Below are 16945 nucleotides of genomic sequence, written 5' to 3'. Positions count from 1 at the left end.
GCATTAAAAAGGACATGAAATGATCATATTAGGATTCAAGGAAAAGAGATTCTCCAGTCATTTTTGTTGTCAGAGTCTGATGCATTTCCCCTCAATCCTAGTTCCACGGGCTTTTTCTTGTTCACGAAAATGAGCTGTCAAGAACTGATGGGTGTCATCATAATCAAAGAAAACAAGTTTGCCCTTTAAAGCAAAAGAGGTAATTTGGCTGAAAGCAAATTGGAAACATTTCATATAACGTTGCATTTCCAGTCGCATTCTCTGAAGAATTCAGGCTTTTTGATTTATGCCTGAGAGCTTTGGGGTACAATGGAGAGGACTGCATTCATTAACTACCTTGTTCACATTCATCCTGTGGCCATGGGCAAAGATCTTTCATCCTCGGAGAGGCTGAGAAAGCTCCATGGCTGTCCCTAAAACTTTTTTTTCACTTATGAGATAGGATCTAGGCCTGGCGCAGTGGCTCACACCTGTAATCCCACCAGTTTGGGAGGCCGAGGTGGGCAGATCACCTGAGGAGTTCAAGACCAGCCTAGTCAACATGGTGAAACACTGTCTCTACTAAAAATACAAAATTAGGCTAGCATGGTGGCGCATGCCTGTAATCCTAGCTACTGGGGAGGCTGAGACAGGAAACTGCTTGCATCTGGGAGGCAGAGGTTGTAGTGAGCCAACATCACACCATTGCACTCCAGCCTGGGCGACAAGAGCAAAACTCTGGCTAAAAAAAAAAAAAAAAAGAGGAGAGGTAGGGTCTTGCTCTGTCACCCAGGCTGGAGTGCAGTGGTGCAATCATGGCTCACTGCAGTCTCAACCTCCCCAGCTCAAGCAGTCCTCCTGCCTCAGCTCCCCAAATAGCGGAGACTACAGGTACCTGCCACCATGACGGCCTAATTTTTTTTTTTATAACTTTTTGTAGAGGTCTCATTTTGTTGCCCAGGCTAATCTTGAACTCCTGGGCTCAAGCAATCTTCCCTCCTTGGCCTCCCAAAGTACTGGGATTACAGGTGTGAGCCACCATGCCCAGTCTCCTAAAACTTTGTCTTCAGGAAAAGCCTCAAAGGATCTCATGAGATTCATTAGGGAACAGGAAGTGTGTGTGAACCAAAGTGACTGAAGATAATCCTCAGTCCTCTGCTCCCAGAGGGGCTTCTGGTTATTTTTTTGTTTGTTTGTTTTGTTTTGTTTTTGTTTTAAGAGACAGGGTCTCACTCTGTTGCTCAAGCTGAAGTGCAGTGGCCTGATCATAGCTCACTGCAGCCTCAAACTCCTGTGCTCAAGCAATCCCCCTGCCTCAGTCTCCCAAAGTGTTGGGGTTACAGGCGTGAACCATGACACCTGGACTGATTTTGAATCCATTCTGCCTTGCCAAGGAACTAAACATCCTTAGCACCTGATCTAGCCTGCCTTTCTTTTTCGTTCTTAGTCACTTTAGGTGTTTCTTTGATTCCCTGCCATTCTCTTGGTGTGCTCTTTGGTTTGGTGAGTTGAAGATATCTTTTGTGGCTTCAAGTGTCACTTCCTTCTCCTGGGCAACACAGCAAGACCCTATCTCTACAAAAATAAAAATACAATAATTAGCTGGGCATGGTGGCACGTGCCTATAGTACCAGCTACTCGGGAACATGAGGCAGGAGGACTGTTTGAGCCCAGGAAGTCGAGGTTGCAGTGAACCATGATCGTGCCACTGCACTCCAGCCTGGGTGACAGAATGAGACCCTGTGTCAAAAAAAAAAAAGAGGAAATGGATCATGGGAAGGCCAAGTCACCATTGTCCACTGCAGTACGGCAACTAGAGCTCAATGAGTTTAAAAGTGAGCTCATTGTTCTCCCCTCCAAACTTCCTCTCCCAATTTCTGCCATAGTTTCTTAAGGGCCCCATCTTTCACTACCAGTCACCCAAACTCAAAACTCTTTCACTCATCAAGTCCTAATGATTCTTTCTTCAAAACATTTCTCACATCTACAGACAATATGAAAATAAAAGTGGCACAGGTAATCTGTAAGTAGTAACTTACAGCTTTCATTGGTGCTTTACTTCTTAGGAGAGGGGGGAAAGACAGACAATAAACAAATAAACAGGTGTATATAGGGATGTCATATGCTGATACTTAACCTGGAGAACAAACAGGATAAGGGGGAAGAGAAGAAGAAGAATCAGGGTGAGGGATGGGGATGTTATGGTGGGTGTCCATCTGAGACATGGTGTTGGTGGGTGGGCAGACATCCTGGGCAGTAGGTGTTCTCTCTTTTTTTTTTTTTAAGAGATAGGGCCTTGCTATGTTTCCCAGGCTGGTCTTGAACTTCTGGGCTCAAGCAATCCTCCCACCTCAGCTTCCCAAAGTGCTAGGATTACAGGAGTGAGCCCCTGTGCCTGGCCAAGGCAGCAGGTATTCGTTTGATAGTTGCATCAGAAATCACTAAAGTCCTGGACTTGGGATTTTCGTTTTCCTGTGTTAATGCTATTAGTTATTTATTGAACTTTTACAGCATGCAGGCCCTGTGCTGGAAGCTTCTCATTGATCCTGAGGACTCCTGTTTTACATCTGAGGAAGCCCAAGCTCTGGAAGATTAAATGAGCAGCCCAGAGACCCCCAGCAAGGATTTGAACCCAAGTGGGGCTGTGCAAAGCTAGTACTTTTAGCTATGGTACTATGAAAGTGATATAAATGACTGATCTCTGCCCTATAGATTTTTCTGAAACAGTTATTTATTTACTTATCTATCTATCTTTTGAAACAGAGTCTTATTCTGTTGCCCAGGCTGGAGTACAGTGATGCAAACTTGGCTTACTGCAACCTCCGCCTCCTGGGTTCAAGAGATTATCATGCCTCAGCTTCCCAAGTAATTGGGATTAACCCGAGTAACAGGCATGCACCACCATGCCTGGCATTCTCTCGTATTTTCAGTAGAGACGGGGTTTCGCCATGTTGGCCAGGCTTGTCTTGAACTCCTGACCTCAGGTAATATGCCTGCCTTGGCCTCCCAAAGTGCTGTGATTACAGGTGTGAGCTGCCAGGCCTGGCCTGAAACAGTCTTTTAGCTAAGCTTTTTACTCTGTAATAAATGTAGATTTATAGAAAAGTTGCAAAGATAGTACAGAGAATTCCTGTATGCCCTCCATTCAGCTCCCCCAATGTTAACATCTTAGATAAACTTGATGTGTTTGTGAAAACCACAAAATTAGGCCCATCATGGTGGCTCACGTCTGTATTCCCAACACTAGGAGGCTACGGTAGGAGGATTGCTTGAGCCTAGGAGTTTAAGATCAGCCTGGGCAACATAGTGGAGCTCATCCCTACAAAAAGTTAAAAAATTAGCCAGGCATCGCGCACCTGTAGTCCTGGCTACTTGAGAGGCTGAGACAGGAGGATCACTTGAGCACAGTAGGTTGAGGCTGGAGTGAGCCATGGTCACACCACTGCACTCCAGCCAGGGTAACAGAGTGCCTACAAAATTAATGTTGGTACAATGCTATTAACTAAACTTTAGACTAGATTTGGATTTCTTCAGTTCCACTAATGTCCTTTTTCCACTCCAGAATCCAATTCAGAATGCAACATCGGATTTAGTGAAACAGTTTTTTAAATTGTATTTCAAAGTTGTATTTCACCACCATCCATGCCACCAATTTTTAAAATCAGTACTTAAAAATGGCCGGGCGTGGTGGCTCAGGCCTGTAATCTCAGCACTTTGGGAGGCAAAGGCAGGTGGATCACCTGAGGTCAGGAGTTTGAGACCAACCTGGCCAACATTGCAAAACCCTGTCTCTACTAAAAATACAAAAATCAGCTAGGCGTGGTGGTGTGCGCCTGTAGTCCCAGCTGCTCAGGAGGCTGAGGCAGGAGAATCATTTGAACCCGGGAGGCGGAGGTTGCAGTGAGCCGAGATCGTGCCACTCTACTACAGCCTGGGCGACAGAGTAAGACTCTGCCTCAAAAAAAAAAAAAAAAAAAAAACTTTAAAATCAGTGAAAATGTGCCATTCCTAGTCCTGTTAGTCTTAACCACTGTCTGCCCTGTCCCTGTCCCTGTCCTGCTCAGACTTAGGCTGATGCCTGCGGTTCCATTGCCCAGGCTCCCTTGTCAGTTGGTTTCCTGCTGGTTTTGGCCAAGGGCAGTAGAAAGAGAGAAACCAGGGTATTTCTCCTCCCCCACTGCCACCGTTCTTTCACCCGCATTTCCGGCAATGTCTCTAGCTCCTCTGGGAACTGATGGCTGTAGTTCAAGCTTCCCCTGGGTGACCCTGGGCCCCAGGCTCACCACCTCTTCATGTGGTGGCTTCCGCCATTGACAATTGTGGGATGGCTTTGTCTTGCCCTGGTTGGCCTCTCAACTCTCCCATCACTGAGGTAACCAGTCTCTGGTTTTAAATCCTTAGAATGGCATCTGTCTTCCTGGCTAGTCCCTGCCTGACACATGTGCCTGAGACACCTCCAGGCTTGGTCTTCCTCCCCTGGGGCCCTAACGCCCTCACAAAGCTGAAAACTACTTCCAGAGAAAGGTTCTGTGTAAAAGTGACAGAGGACCTAAGATGAACTCTTAATGTCAACAGTTGTGGTTTCTGCAGCCACACTAACCACACAGATGTCAGCACAGCTACACTCACACCTACCTCTTCCTTTTGCAGATGGCCAGAGACAATAAAAGCATGAGACCCAAGTAGTCTACCGAAGTCTCCATCTCTGCGGACCTACAGATGCACAGAGGACTACTCACAAGATGGCTTTAGACATTCTTGCCATGGCCCCTTTGTATCAGGCCCCTGCCATCAACAGAATAGGGCCAAAGACAGACCCATCTAAAAGGCAAGCTGACCCACTAAAACCCTTGGTTCCCTCTAGGACCAAACTCACCACCATTGAGGCCAAAAGGATCATGTCCATCCTGGATGAGGCGATCTACAAGGTGGAGCTGGTGACCCTGCTGTCATATGTGGCATCCAACAGAGAGGATGTGGAGGGGATGCTGGGGGAGGACATCATGAAGGCAGTGAGAGAGCACGAGGATCTCTGCCAGGTCGTCCTGGAAAACGTCAGGTGCCTGAAGGAGAAAGAAAGGCAACTGCAGGAGCAGGAAGAGGCTGAGGAGGAAGGGTGGCTCAGAGACCGCCTCCTTTCCATAGAGCTGCAGAAATCCAGCCTCTCACCACTTACGCAGCAGATCAAAGACTCCACCAAGAATGTCCTGAGACTCTTGCTCAGCAACCCACAGGCTGCTAGGCTCCTGCAAATGCAGACGCAGAGTAGAAGTGCAGAAGCCCAGAATTTTATTGACAGGCTAATAGAGCTTCGTGGTTTCCTGTTTGAAAAACTAGTCACTAGTCCCATGGAAGCAAGGGAAAAGGCCCAGTTCATACAGGATATCAATAGACAGAATAGTAATAACCAACAGATCATCGATACTCTTGAAAATGAATTGGCGGAGATAATGAAGAACAGGAATGCAGAGGTATTATTTCATAGTACTGCTGAAATTATTGAAGGAGTGACACAAATCTTTTTTGTTGGTTGGGTTTTTCCTCAATGATTGATTGATTTTTTTTTTTTAAGATGTAGTCTCGCTCTGTTGTCCAGCATAGAGTGCAGTGGCATGATCTCGACTCATTGCAACCTCTACCTTCTGGGTTCAAGCGATTCTCCTACCTCAGCCTCCCAAGTAGCTGGGATTACAGACATACACAACCACGCTCAGCTAATTTTTGTATTTTTAGTAGAGATGGGTTTTCGCCATGTTGGCCAGGCTGGTCTAGAACTCCTAACCTCAAGTGATCCTCCTGCCTTGGCCTCCCAAAGTGCTGGCCACTGCGCCTGGCCAATTGATTGACTGATTTTTTGATACAGGGTCTCACTCTGTCACCCAGGCTAGAGTGCAGTGGCATGATCACAGCACACTGCAGCCTCCATCTTTCAGGCTCAAGCAATCCTCCCATCTCACCCTCCCAAGTAGCTGGGACTACAGGTGTGTGTCACCATGGCTGGCTAATTTTTTGATTGATTGTAAGGATGGGCTCTTGCTACGTTGCCCAGGTTGGTCTCGAAATTCTGGGTTCAAGAGATCCTTCTGCCTTGGCCTCCCAAAGTGCTGGGGTTACAGGCATGAGCCACTGTGCCCGGCCTCCCCCATGATTTTTTTTTTTTTTTTTTTTTTAAAGATGGAGTCTTGCTGTGTCACCCAGGCTAAAGTGCAGTGGCAACATCTTGGTTCACTGCAACCTCCACCTCCCGTGTTGGGAATGCATACTTGGTGTCACCAAAATCAACACTGAGACAAAGGATCTCTCAGCAAGGCTAGTTTACTTTCTGCAGAAAGGGTGCCACTCGCTAGCAGTCTTCCCACGGGAGCACACATGAACAAAAGAGACAGGGTTATTTATAACCTGACACATCCACCCTCTGCTGTGTCCAGTTTCCATTGCCTGGAACGGGACCTCACATTCTGTACTCAACCCGATTGGCTAGCAACTTAGAACTTCCCAAAAGAGGCAAAGGCAGAGGGGAACAAAGGAAGAGAGGAAGTAACTTCTGGAACGCTGAGAGAGGGAAAAACACCTCCAAATAAGGAAGAAGAGTAGGCTATCACCTAATGCTTGCTCAGACCGGTTCAGGTATGCCAGGGCAAATATCTAAGCTAAAATGTGGGAGCTAAGAACAGAGTATATTGATTTCTTTTTCTTTTTCTTTTTCTTTTTTTTTGAGATGGAGTGTTGCTCTGTCACCCAGGCTGGAGTACAGTGGCATGGTATTGGTTCACTGCAAGCTCTGCTTCCCAGGTTCATGCCATTCTCCTGCCTCAGCCTCCCGAGTAGCTGCAATTACAGGTGCCTGCCACCATGCCTGGCTAATTATTTTTATTTTTATTTTTATTTTTACTTTTAGTAGAGATGGGGTTTCACCATGTTAGCCAGGATGGTCTCGATCTCCTGCCATCATGATCCACCAGCCTTGGCCTCCCAAAGTGCTGGGATTACAGGCGTGAGCTACGGCGACTGGCCTATTGATTTCTTTATTATAGCTAGCTCAATTGAAGAATATTAGCACAGGTCTTTGAGTAAATTTTGGTTCTAAGAGAGGTTACTACCTATTCTGAATTAGACTGGGAGGAAAGTTCCTTTGAAGAGGAACCTCTATTTATTTCATTTTCTACATCCTGGGTTCAAGCAATTCTTCTGGTTCAGCCTCCCGAGTCGCTGGGACTACAGGTGCTTGCCACAATGCCCAACTAATTTTTTTATTTTTAGTAGATATGAGGTTTCACCACGTTGGCTAGGCTGGTCTTGAACTCCTGACTCCAAGTGATCTGCCTGCCTTGGCCTCCCAAAGTGCCGGGATTGCGCCTGGCCTAAATAGCTTTTCTTTCTTTCTTTCTTTCTTTAATTCATTTACTCCACAAATTATTGTAAGTACTTACTAGGTACCAGGTCTTATGAATAAGCCCATGTGGTTCCAGCCTCATGGAGTTCACAGTAAGGAAGGTAGGAATTAAAAACTCATTTAATTACAGTATTGAGAAGGACAACGTGCTATAAGGGAGTGTTGCAGGAGAACTCAACTTATACCAAAAGGGTCAGGGACATTGAAGCCAAGATACGAAGAATGTGAGGGCGTGAACCAGGCAAGTACAGTGAGGAAGAACCTTCCAAGCTACGGAGTAGCAAACTTTTTTTTTTTTTGAGACAATCTTAGTCTATGCCCAAGCTGGAATACAGTGCTGTGATCTCAGCTTACTGCAGCCTTCATCTCCCAGGTTCAAGTGATTCTCGTGCCTCAGCCTCCCAAGTAGCTGGGATTACAGGCACGTGCCACCATGCCTGGATAATTTTTGTATCTTTTAGTAGAGACAGAGTTTTGCCATGTTGGCCAGGCTGGTCTTGAACTTCTGGTCTCAAGTGATCCTCCCACCTCAGCCTCCCAAAGTGCTGGAATTATAGGTGTGAGCCAAGCACCTGGCCGCAACTTTTTCTACAAAAGGCCAGACAGTAAATACATTAGGCTTTGTGGGCCAGATGGTCTGTTGCAATTACTCAACTCAGCTCTGCTGTTATAGGGTGAAAGCAGCCACAAACAATATGTAAATGAATGGACTGTGTTCCAACAGAACTTTACTTACAAATACAAGTGACTGGCTGGATTCGACCTGTGGGCCATAGTTTGCCAACCCCTGTTCCAGGGGGAGGATAGAGTGTACCTCAGTCATGAGATAGGAATAAGCCTGGCTAGTTCAGAAACCCAGAGAATGCCAGTGAGCTAGAGGGAAGGGGCAAAGATGGGCTGGGAATGCAGGGGAAGGAGACAGATCACATGGGGCCTTGAGACCTAATCAAGGAATTTGGTCTCTAGAAGTTTTTAGTGTTAGAGACAAGATCTTGCTCTGTCACCCAGGCTGGAGTGCAGTGGCATGATCATAGCTCACTATGGCCTTGACCTCCTGGGCAATTCTCCTGCCTTAGCCTTTTGAGTAGCTGAAACTACAGACATGCGCCGCCACTCTTGGCTAATTTTTTAAATTTTTGTAGAGACATGATCTCACTATGTTGCCCAGGCTGGCCCTGAACTCCTGGGCTCAAGCAATCCCCCTGGCTCAGCCTCGCAAGTAGCTGTGACTACAGGCACATGCGACCATGCCTAATTAATTTTTTTTCTTTTTTTGGAAATGGGGTCTCTGGCCAGAAGTGGTGGCTCACACCTATAATCCCAGCACTTTGGGAAGCCAAGGCGGATGGATCACTTGAGGTCAAGAGTTCAAGACCAGCCTGGCCAACATGGCGAAACCCCGTCTCTACTAAAAAAAAAATACAAAAAATTAGCTGGGCGCAGTGGCTAATGCCTGTAAGCCCAGCACTTTGGGAGGCTGAGGCGGGTGGACCACCTAAAGTCAGGAGTTTGAGACCAGCCTGACCAGCATGGTGAAACCCCATCTCTACTAAAAATACAAAAATTATCTGGACATGGTGGCGCATGCCTGTAATTTCAGCTATTTGGGATGCTGAGGCGGGAGAATCACTTGAACCCAGGAAATGGAGGTTGCAGTGAGCCAAGATTGCACCATCACACTTCAGCCTGTGTGACAGAGTGAGACTCTGTCTCAATTAAAAAAAGAAAGAAAGAAAGAAAGAAAGAAAGAAAGAAAGAAAGAAAGAAAGGAAGGAAGGAAAGGAAAGAAAGGGTGAAAAGAAAAGAAAGGAAAGAAATGGGGTCTTACTCTATTACCCAGGCTGGTCTTGAACTCCTAGCTTCAAGGGATCCTCCAGCTTCAGCCTCCTGAGTAGCTAGGATTATAGGCATATCACACCAGCTAGAAGAATTTTTAAGAAGGGAAATGGGAGTGTGGTGGCTCACGCCTGTAATCCCAACACTTTGGGAGGCTGAGGCAGGTGGATCACTTTAGCTCAGGAGTTCGAGACCAGCCTGGGCAACATGATGAAACCCCGTCTCTACATAAAAGACAAAATTAGCTGGGTGTGGTGGTGCACACCTGTAGTCCCAGCTACTCAGGAGGCTGACGTGGGAGGATCACTTGAGCCCAGAAGGCAGAGATTGCAGGGAGCTAAGATCGCACCACTGTAGTCCAGCCTGGGCTACAGAGCAAGACCCTATCTCAAAAAAAAAAAAAAAAAAAAAAAGTAGCATGATCCCAAACCTAATAATAATTGTCATATTGGACACATACAGTGTATTTTGTTTTACATACATTTTCTCTCTAAATCTTTACAAAAATCCTGTGAGATGATGTGTGAGTACAGATTTGGCTGCTATAACAGAGACACCCAAAATAGCTTTGGCTTAGTTAAGACGGCAATGTATTTCTCTGTAGTGGAAATACTGGAGCTGGTGTGGCATCTCTGCTCGCCAAGTTGTCAGAGGTCTGGCTTCTTCGATGTGACTTCCCTGCTGACCCCACGTGGGACTTCTGCCTGTGGGCCAAGATGGCTGCTCCAGCTTTCCCCATCATGTGGCCCCCGGTCCAGCCAACAGGAAGGAGGAAAGGGGAGGAGAGGGTTTGGTTCTGCCCCTTAAGGACACATGTGGAGGTGGCACACAGAACTTCCACGAACATCTTGTAGCCACACCCAGCAGAGAGAGGTGCTAGGAAGGACCCATCACCTGTCACTGGGGCCGTGTTATGTTCCACATTCTACCCCACAGCCTCTCTGGGGAGAGCAGACATGGGGGATAGCCAGGCTGCACTACCACAGGCCCTTCTGTTTCTATCCCCCACCACTCATGAGAGGTTCAAGGCCCTGGGAAACTATTCACTACCCTCCTCCCTGGTGCTGGGTTGGGCACTTCTCATTGAATTTGTCCTTTAAAGCATTCATCTGACTTTGTTGGTAACATTCACCCAACTTTGTGGATAACATATCTGTGTGTGATTTGTGTGGTCTTGAGAGGTTTGGCTCCTCCACAAGAAAAGGGGACCAGCCGGGCGCGGTGGCTCAAGCCTGTAATCCCAGCACTTTGAGAGGCTGAGACGGGCGGATCACAAGGTCAGGAGATCGAGACCATCCTGGCTAACACGGTGAAACCCCGTCTCTACTAAAAATACAAAAAAACTAGCCGGGCAAGGTGGCGGGCGCCTGTAGTCCCAGCTACTCCGGAGGCTGAGGCAGGAGAATGGCGTAAACCCGGGAGGTGGAGCTTGCAGCGAGCTGAGATCCGGCCACTGCACTCCAGCCCGAGCGACAGAGCAAGACTCTGTCTCAAAAAAAAAAAAATAAAAGGGGACCTTGTCTCTTTCAGCCTGCCACTGTGTCCCTAGTAAGCCTGTCCAAAAGAGGGGCATGATGTATACTTGCTGAGTGGACAGAGGACAGGCTGCTGAGCCCTCGGGCAGTGAGGTTACTTGTAAGGTGGAAGGGGCATCATCTAGGAATAGGCAGAGAGACACAGGTGGCCCTGCTGGTCTCATTCAGGTGCTAGAACCAGCTTGGGGCTTCACCTTGGACTGACCTGGGGTCAAATGCCATTTTTGCCAGGTGGACAAATTTCATGACATTGAACCTCAGTGTACAATGAGGGGAGACACCAATCAGGCACGTGTGGGGAGTCTACAAGGAGAGCTCCGACTGCCAATCATATTCCCAGCGCCTGGTGCCTCAAGCCGTGCCTGCAGGACGGGCTTGCCCCAAAGACGCTGCCTCCCTGCCCCCAGTGCGCAGGACGTGAGCAGATGCCCGGCTGGCCTGCTGCCAGCTGACCCAAGCCCAAGATGGTGACGTGAGCAGCCATAGCACCACTGTGCTCAGAGGGAGACTCTAGTGTACATGAGAAGCCTTGAGAGCTTCTTCACAAAACTGTCTCATCCTCCACCCCCGTTCCTGTTCTAGAATCCACCCAAGGCAGGGGACAAGCCAGGCATAGGCCCTCAAGAGAGAGCCTGCTGGTGATCCCTGCAGCCTGTGTGCATCGCACACCTTCATGCACCCCATCAAGTGTCTCTGCCAGCTGGGCCTCCCCTCCTGTGTCCCCAGGAGGAGCATCACTGCTGTCCCAGTCCTCCCCTGTGGCCTCAATCCAACAAGCTTGTACCCTTCATTTGTGCAAGGTAATAGAAAGTGGTGGCCGAGCACGTGGGCTCGAGGTCAGGCAAACCTAGCTTCAGGCCCCAGTTGAGCTGGGCAACCCCAGACAGATGAAGCCACCTCCTTGAGACTCAGCTTTCTTGTCTGTGATCAGGCTGTCCCTGACCTCCACTGTGGGGTTGGGGGTGTGATTAGAGAGATAATAACCCAGGTGGCATGCCTGGCCCTGAGGGAGGATGCAGTGGTGCCAGCCTCTGATGACTGTCAGTTGGTATGGAGGGTTTTTCTTGAGATGGAGTCTCACTCTGTCACCCAAGTTACAGTGCAGTGGTGTGATATCTCCGCTTACTGCAACCTCCACTTCCCGTGTTCAAGCAATTTTCTTGCCTCAGCCTCTCGAATAGCTGGGATTACAGGCATGCACCACCATGCCCGGCTAATTTTTGTATTTTTAGAAGAGATGGGATTTCATCATGTTGGCCAGGCTGGTCTCAAATTACTGACCTCAGGTGATCCACCTGCCTCAGCCTCCCAAAGTGTTGGGATTACAGGCGTGAGCCACTGTGCCCGGCTGGGCATGGAGGTGTTAACAGAGCCCTTTCTCTTCCTGGCTCAGGTGGAAAAGGAGAACTTTGTGATCCAAGAACTGAAAAACCACTTGCACCAGGTGCTCAAGTTCTCAGAGAACAGCCTCCTTCGCACTAAGCAGGAGGCCGAGAAGCAGCAGAAAGCTGATTTCCGGGCATCACAGGCCAGGGTAGCCAAGATCCAGCAGGAGATCCTGCAGCTGCAGTCACAGTTTTACAACCTGGTCATGGAGAACCGGGAGGCGGAGCAGGCACTGAGGAAGGTGCCCTGGGAAGTGGGAAGCGGGAAGCGGGAAGCAGGGAGGATGGGCCGGTGGGGCCCCTGGGGCAGGGGACGGGTGGGACTGTCCCATCACTCTTGGAGGTCCAGCAGTGTTGGGCAGGGCAGGGCTGCACCAGCTACTCAGGAAGTGGCGTGGTGGAGGGGAAGGGCACAGGAGCAGGGAAGGCCCAAATCTGAGCCAATGTCTCCTGGGAGGCAGGAAGGGGCAACACATAGGCCTGGGGATGGGGGACAGAGAAACTGGGACCCTGTCCCAGCATTGCTGCATGCCAGCTTTGTGACCTTGGGCAAGTTCCTCAATTCCTCAGACCCCACAGGGATAATACCCACATCTTCAGAGGCTGGGTGCCATGCAAAGGAATGAAGAAGTAGCACATGAAGCTCAGGCAAATAACTCCTGCCCAGCTGCCGATTTCACACCTTGGAAATGAAAATGCTAACGTTGGTGTTAATGGTTGTTACATGAGAATTACATGAGATGGTGGTGAGAGAGCTGGTGCATAGTAGGTGTTCAATAAATATCATTTCTGGCCGGGTAAGGTGGCTCATGCCTGTAATCCCAACACTTTGGGAGGCTGAGGTGGAAGGATCACTTGAACCCAGGAGGCGGAGGCTGCAGTGAGCTGTGATCACACACTGCACTCCAGCCTGGGCAACGGCAAGACCCTGCCTGTACAAAGAATAAAAGATAAATTAGTCAGGCGCTGTGATGTGTCCCAGGCTGAGGCAGGAGGATCACTTTAGCCCAGGAGTTTGGAGGCTGCAGTGAACCATGACTGCGCCACTGCATTCCAGCCAGGGCAACAGAGTGAAACTTTATCTCTTAAGAAAAACCCAAAACCTTCATTTGCCTTCTCCTTCATCATCTCAGCCAAGACCCAGGCCTAGCACACACCCAACTTCCAAATCTCTTTCCTCGTAAAAGGCACCCTTTTTAATACTTGTCCCCAGTCTCTTAGTGTCACACTCTTGAGTATCTGATGGAAGCCATGGGCCTCTCCCCCAGCAAGAAGGCACAGATGCACATACACATCCTAGTGGACAGTTCCCCGGGGAGCCCAGGCCCCCTGAAGCTGGCCTATCTATGGTGCCCAAGCTAAGCGCTCTTGCTCTGTAGGATTAAGAGATTGATTGATTGATTGATTGATTTTGAGACAGGGTCTCACTCTGTCACCCATGCCAGAGTGCAGTGGCGTGATCATAGCTCACTTCAGCCTCCAACTCCTGGGCTCAAGCGATCCTCCCATCTCAGCCCTTGTGAATAGCTGGGACTACTGGGGCATGTCACCACGTCTGGCTAATTAAAAATTATTATTATTGGCCAGGCGCGGTGGCTCACGCCTGTAATCCCAGCACTTTGGGAGGCCGAGGCGGACGGATCTCCTGAGGTCAGGAGTTCAAGACCTGCCTGGCCAATGTGGTGAAACCCTGTCTCTATTAAAAATACAAAATTAGCCAGGCATGGTGGCGTGCCAGTTACTTGGGAGGCTGAGGCATGAGAATTGCTTGAACTCAGGAGGTGGGGTTGCAGCGAGCCGAGATCGCACCACAGCACTCCAGCCTGGGCCACAGAGTGAAACTCCGTCTCAAAAGAAAAAAAATTCTTAATTTTTGTGGAATCAGGGTTTTGCTATGTTGCCCAGGCTGGTCTAGAACTTGCGGCCTCAAGCAATTCTCCTATTCCTACCGCAGCCCTCCCAAATGGTTGGGATGAGCCACTGGCCCAGCCTGTTTATTTTTAATTTAGGTGAAACTTATATAATATGAAACCATTTAAAAATGAGCAATTCAGTGTCATTTAGTATATTCACAAAGTTGTGCGACCCCAATTCCACCACTTCTATCTAGTTCCAAAACATTATCACCTCAAAATGAAACTCCATATCCGTTAAGAAGTTACTCCCCATTCTCTTCTTACCCCTGTCCCTTGCAATCACTAATGTGCTTTCTGTCTCTGTGGATTCACCTATTCTGGACACTTCATATGAATGGAATCCTCTGTGGCAGTTGTGTCTGGAATCTTTTATTTAGCACCGTGTTTTCAAGGTTCACCCATGTTGTAGCATGGATCAGTGCTTCATTGCTTTTTATGGTGGAAATAATCTTTTAAAAACAAGATTAGATCATGTCCCTCCACTGCATCTATATCACCCAGTGGCTTTACCTCACCCTTTCCTGACAACACAGCCTCCTCTGGCTGACACTCCCTCTGTAACACAGCCTTTCCCTTGGACCTTGTTGGGGACCACTACCCTCCTCGCCACTCCCTTCCAGCCACACTGACTCGATTTCTGTCCTTTTTTTTTTTTTTTAATTTTTATTTTTTGAGACAGTCTCACTCTGTCACCCAGGCTGGAGTGTGGTGGCGTGATCTCAGCTCACTGCAACCTCCGCCTCCTGGGTTCAAGCAATTCTCCTGCCTCAGCCTCCCAAGTAGCTGAGATTACAGACGTGCATCATCATGCCCAGCTAATTTTTGTATCTTTAGTAGAGATAGGGTTTTGGCATGTTGGCCGGGCTGGTCTCAAACTCCTGGCCTCAAGTGACCTGCCTGCCTCAGCCTCCCAAAGTGCTGGGATTACAGGCGTAAGCCACCACGCCAGGCCGATTTCTGTCCTTTAAACAACACAAGCTTGTTCCTACGTCCGGGCCTTTGCACCTGCTGCTTCCTCTGCCTAGGATGTCTTGGAACCAGGCTGCTGGCTTCAAATTCAGGCTCTGCCACCCATTAGCTCTGTCACCTTGGGCAAGTGAGATAGCATGTCTGAGCCTCAGTTTCCTTGCCTGTGAAATGGAGAAAAGAGAACCTCCTTGTGCGGATTCAATAGGCAAGGCATGTCAAGCACCTGCCACAGGGCCTGGTGATGCACAGAGTGCTCAGTGCTGTTGATTGTTAATATATTCCATCAAACAATGACAAATTGGATCTTTCCTAGAAGAAATATAAAGTAGAAACGGAAATCGAGAACTGGATCCAGAAATATGATACAAAGATGGGTGAGAAGCAGGTATTTGTCGCTGAATAAGTCTCTCTTGCGTGCTTTTCCCAAGACCTTCTAGGTATGGGATGGATGGGAAGAGCAGCCTTGGGATGGTCCATGGAGTGGGCAAATTTCTGAGCCTCTCTGCAGGGAACACCTGCCTCTGTTTAAAGGGTTTGTCCAGCCTGGGGCAGAGTGAGAGGTGGGAAAGAAAAGAGCCAGAAGCCGCAAGGCCAGGTGTGGTGGCTTATGCCTGTAATCCCAGCACGTTGGGAGGCCGAGGTGGGAGGATCGCTTGAGCTCAGTAATTCAAGACCAGCCTGGGCAACAGAGCAAGACCCAGTCTCTATTTAAAAAAAAAAAAAAAAAAAAAAAAGCGACTGGCTAGAAGGGCCTGACACTGGGCCTAATGATCATGGCTCCATCTAGTGTCCACATCCTATACTCCTCTGGATGGGCTCCTACCAGCACCCCCACAAGCTGGGGCTCCTCCCCACAGACTCAGATGGGAGCCTGCCTCCACCGCGTCACTCATTCACTCAGCCAGTTTTTATTGAGCACCTGAGATGTGCCAGTTGTGTGGCCTTAAGCAAGGTACTTGACCTTCCCAAGCCCGTTTCTGCATCTGATTAGCAGAGGCAGTAATTACCATCTTGGGACCCTGGCGGGCATTGGGTGAGACACCATAGCTGCAAGTGTGTGTGCCCAGCATAGGGTCAGGCCTGGAGGAAGTGCTCAGGGGGTGAGAACCTTCAAATCGAGACACCCCCAAACCCTTCACCCAGCACTGGGATAACATTGGTGGCCCATGGCTCCAACCCAGAGGCCAGAGAGGCCTGGGGAGCACTGGAGGTAACATGAGCCGGAGTGAGCCAAAGCCAGGTGTACTCTTCAGAGAAGGGCAAGTCAGAATCTTGTCCTGGGCAACCGTCAGGGCCTGGAGAGGGGAGCTTTGCAGGCTGGGACTCTCGTTTCTCTGGGCTGCATGAGGGTTGTGGGTTGGTTGAGGGCAGGGACTTTGTCCACCCAGCTCTGTGTTCTCTGGCAGTGCTCTGCTTTTTGTAGATGCTGGGTAAACGTCAGTGGAAGGAAGGAAAACAGGTGTAAATGACAGCAGGAGAGGCTATGGTTAGACATAAGGAAAAACTCTGGAACTCCATTTGAGGCTTGAGAAAGTTCCTTCTCCTCTGGTGTCTTGTGGAACAGACTGCTTTTATGGCAGCAGCCTCCATTTCTTGTGTCCCCACTGTGTGCCTGGCATCATGTCTACTACATTGTGTCCATTCGGTCATTTAATCCTAGAAACAGCCCCTGGGTTTGGAATCGTCCCCATGTTTCAGATGAGGAAAAACGAAAGCCTGAAAGGTGAAGTCAGTTGAGGTGTGGCAGAGCTGGGACTTAAAACTAAGTCTGCCCAACTCACAAGCCCGTGTTCTTTTCCTGTTCCTGAAATTATTTCAGTGGGGTCTTTCCTAGAGCTGGGATGGAGCCCATCCCCTCTCCCCATCCACCTCACTGGGACCGAGATGCTGAACAGCTTAGCTTAGGGGCATCGCTGGGGCGGAAGCCCATTT

General features: G+C 48.8%; 1 protein-coding gene across 3 annotated transcripts in view; it reads left to right on the top strand.

The window, feature by feature from the left end:
- The window catches only part of IQCD (IQ motif containing D), a 28647-nt gene that overhangs the window by 11102 nt on the left and 600 nt on the right, over positions 1 to 16945 (top strand). The window contains exons 3-5 of one of the 3 annotated variants that reach the window (XM_023203982.2): positions 4630 to 5450; positions 12137 to 12370; positions 15327 to 15398. In XM_023203982.2, the coding sequence (XP_023059750.1) occupies positions 4722 to 5450; positions 12137 to 12370; positions 15327 to 15398 (1035 nt within the window). In that variant the 5' untranslated portion in view covers positions 4630 to 4721. The remainder of the gene's footprint in view (positions 1 to 4629; positions 5451 to 12136; positions 12371 to 15326; positions 15399 to 16945) is intronic. The other 2 variants (XM_023203987.2, XM_023203993.2) reach the window with 2 other exon arrangements.

Source organism: Piliocolobus tephrosceles, chromosome 10, assembly GCF_002776525.5.
Source record: "Piliocolobus tephrosceles isolate RC106 chromosome 10, ASM277652v3, whole genome shotgun sequence".
Classification (NCBI taxonomy): domain Eukaryota; kingdom Metazoa; phylum Chordata; class Mammalia; order Primates; family Cercopithecidae; genus Piliocolobus; species Piliocolobus tephrosceles.
Note: the sequence above shows the minus strand (reverse complement) of the source record. Positions and strands in the feature narration are given on the sequence as shown.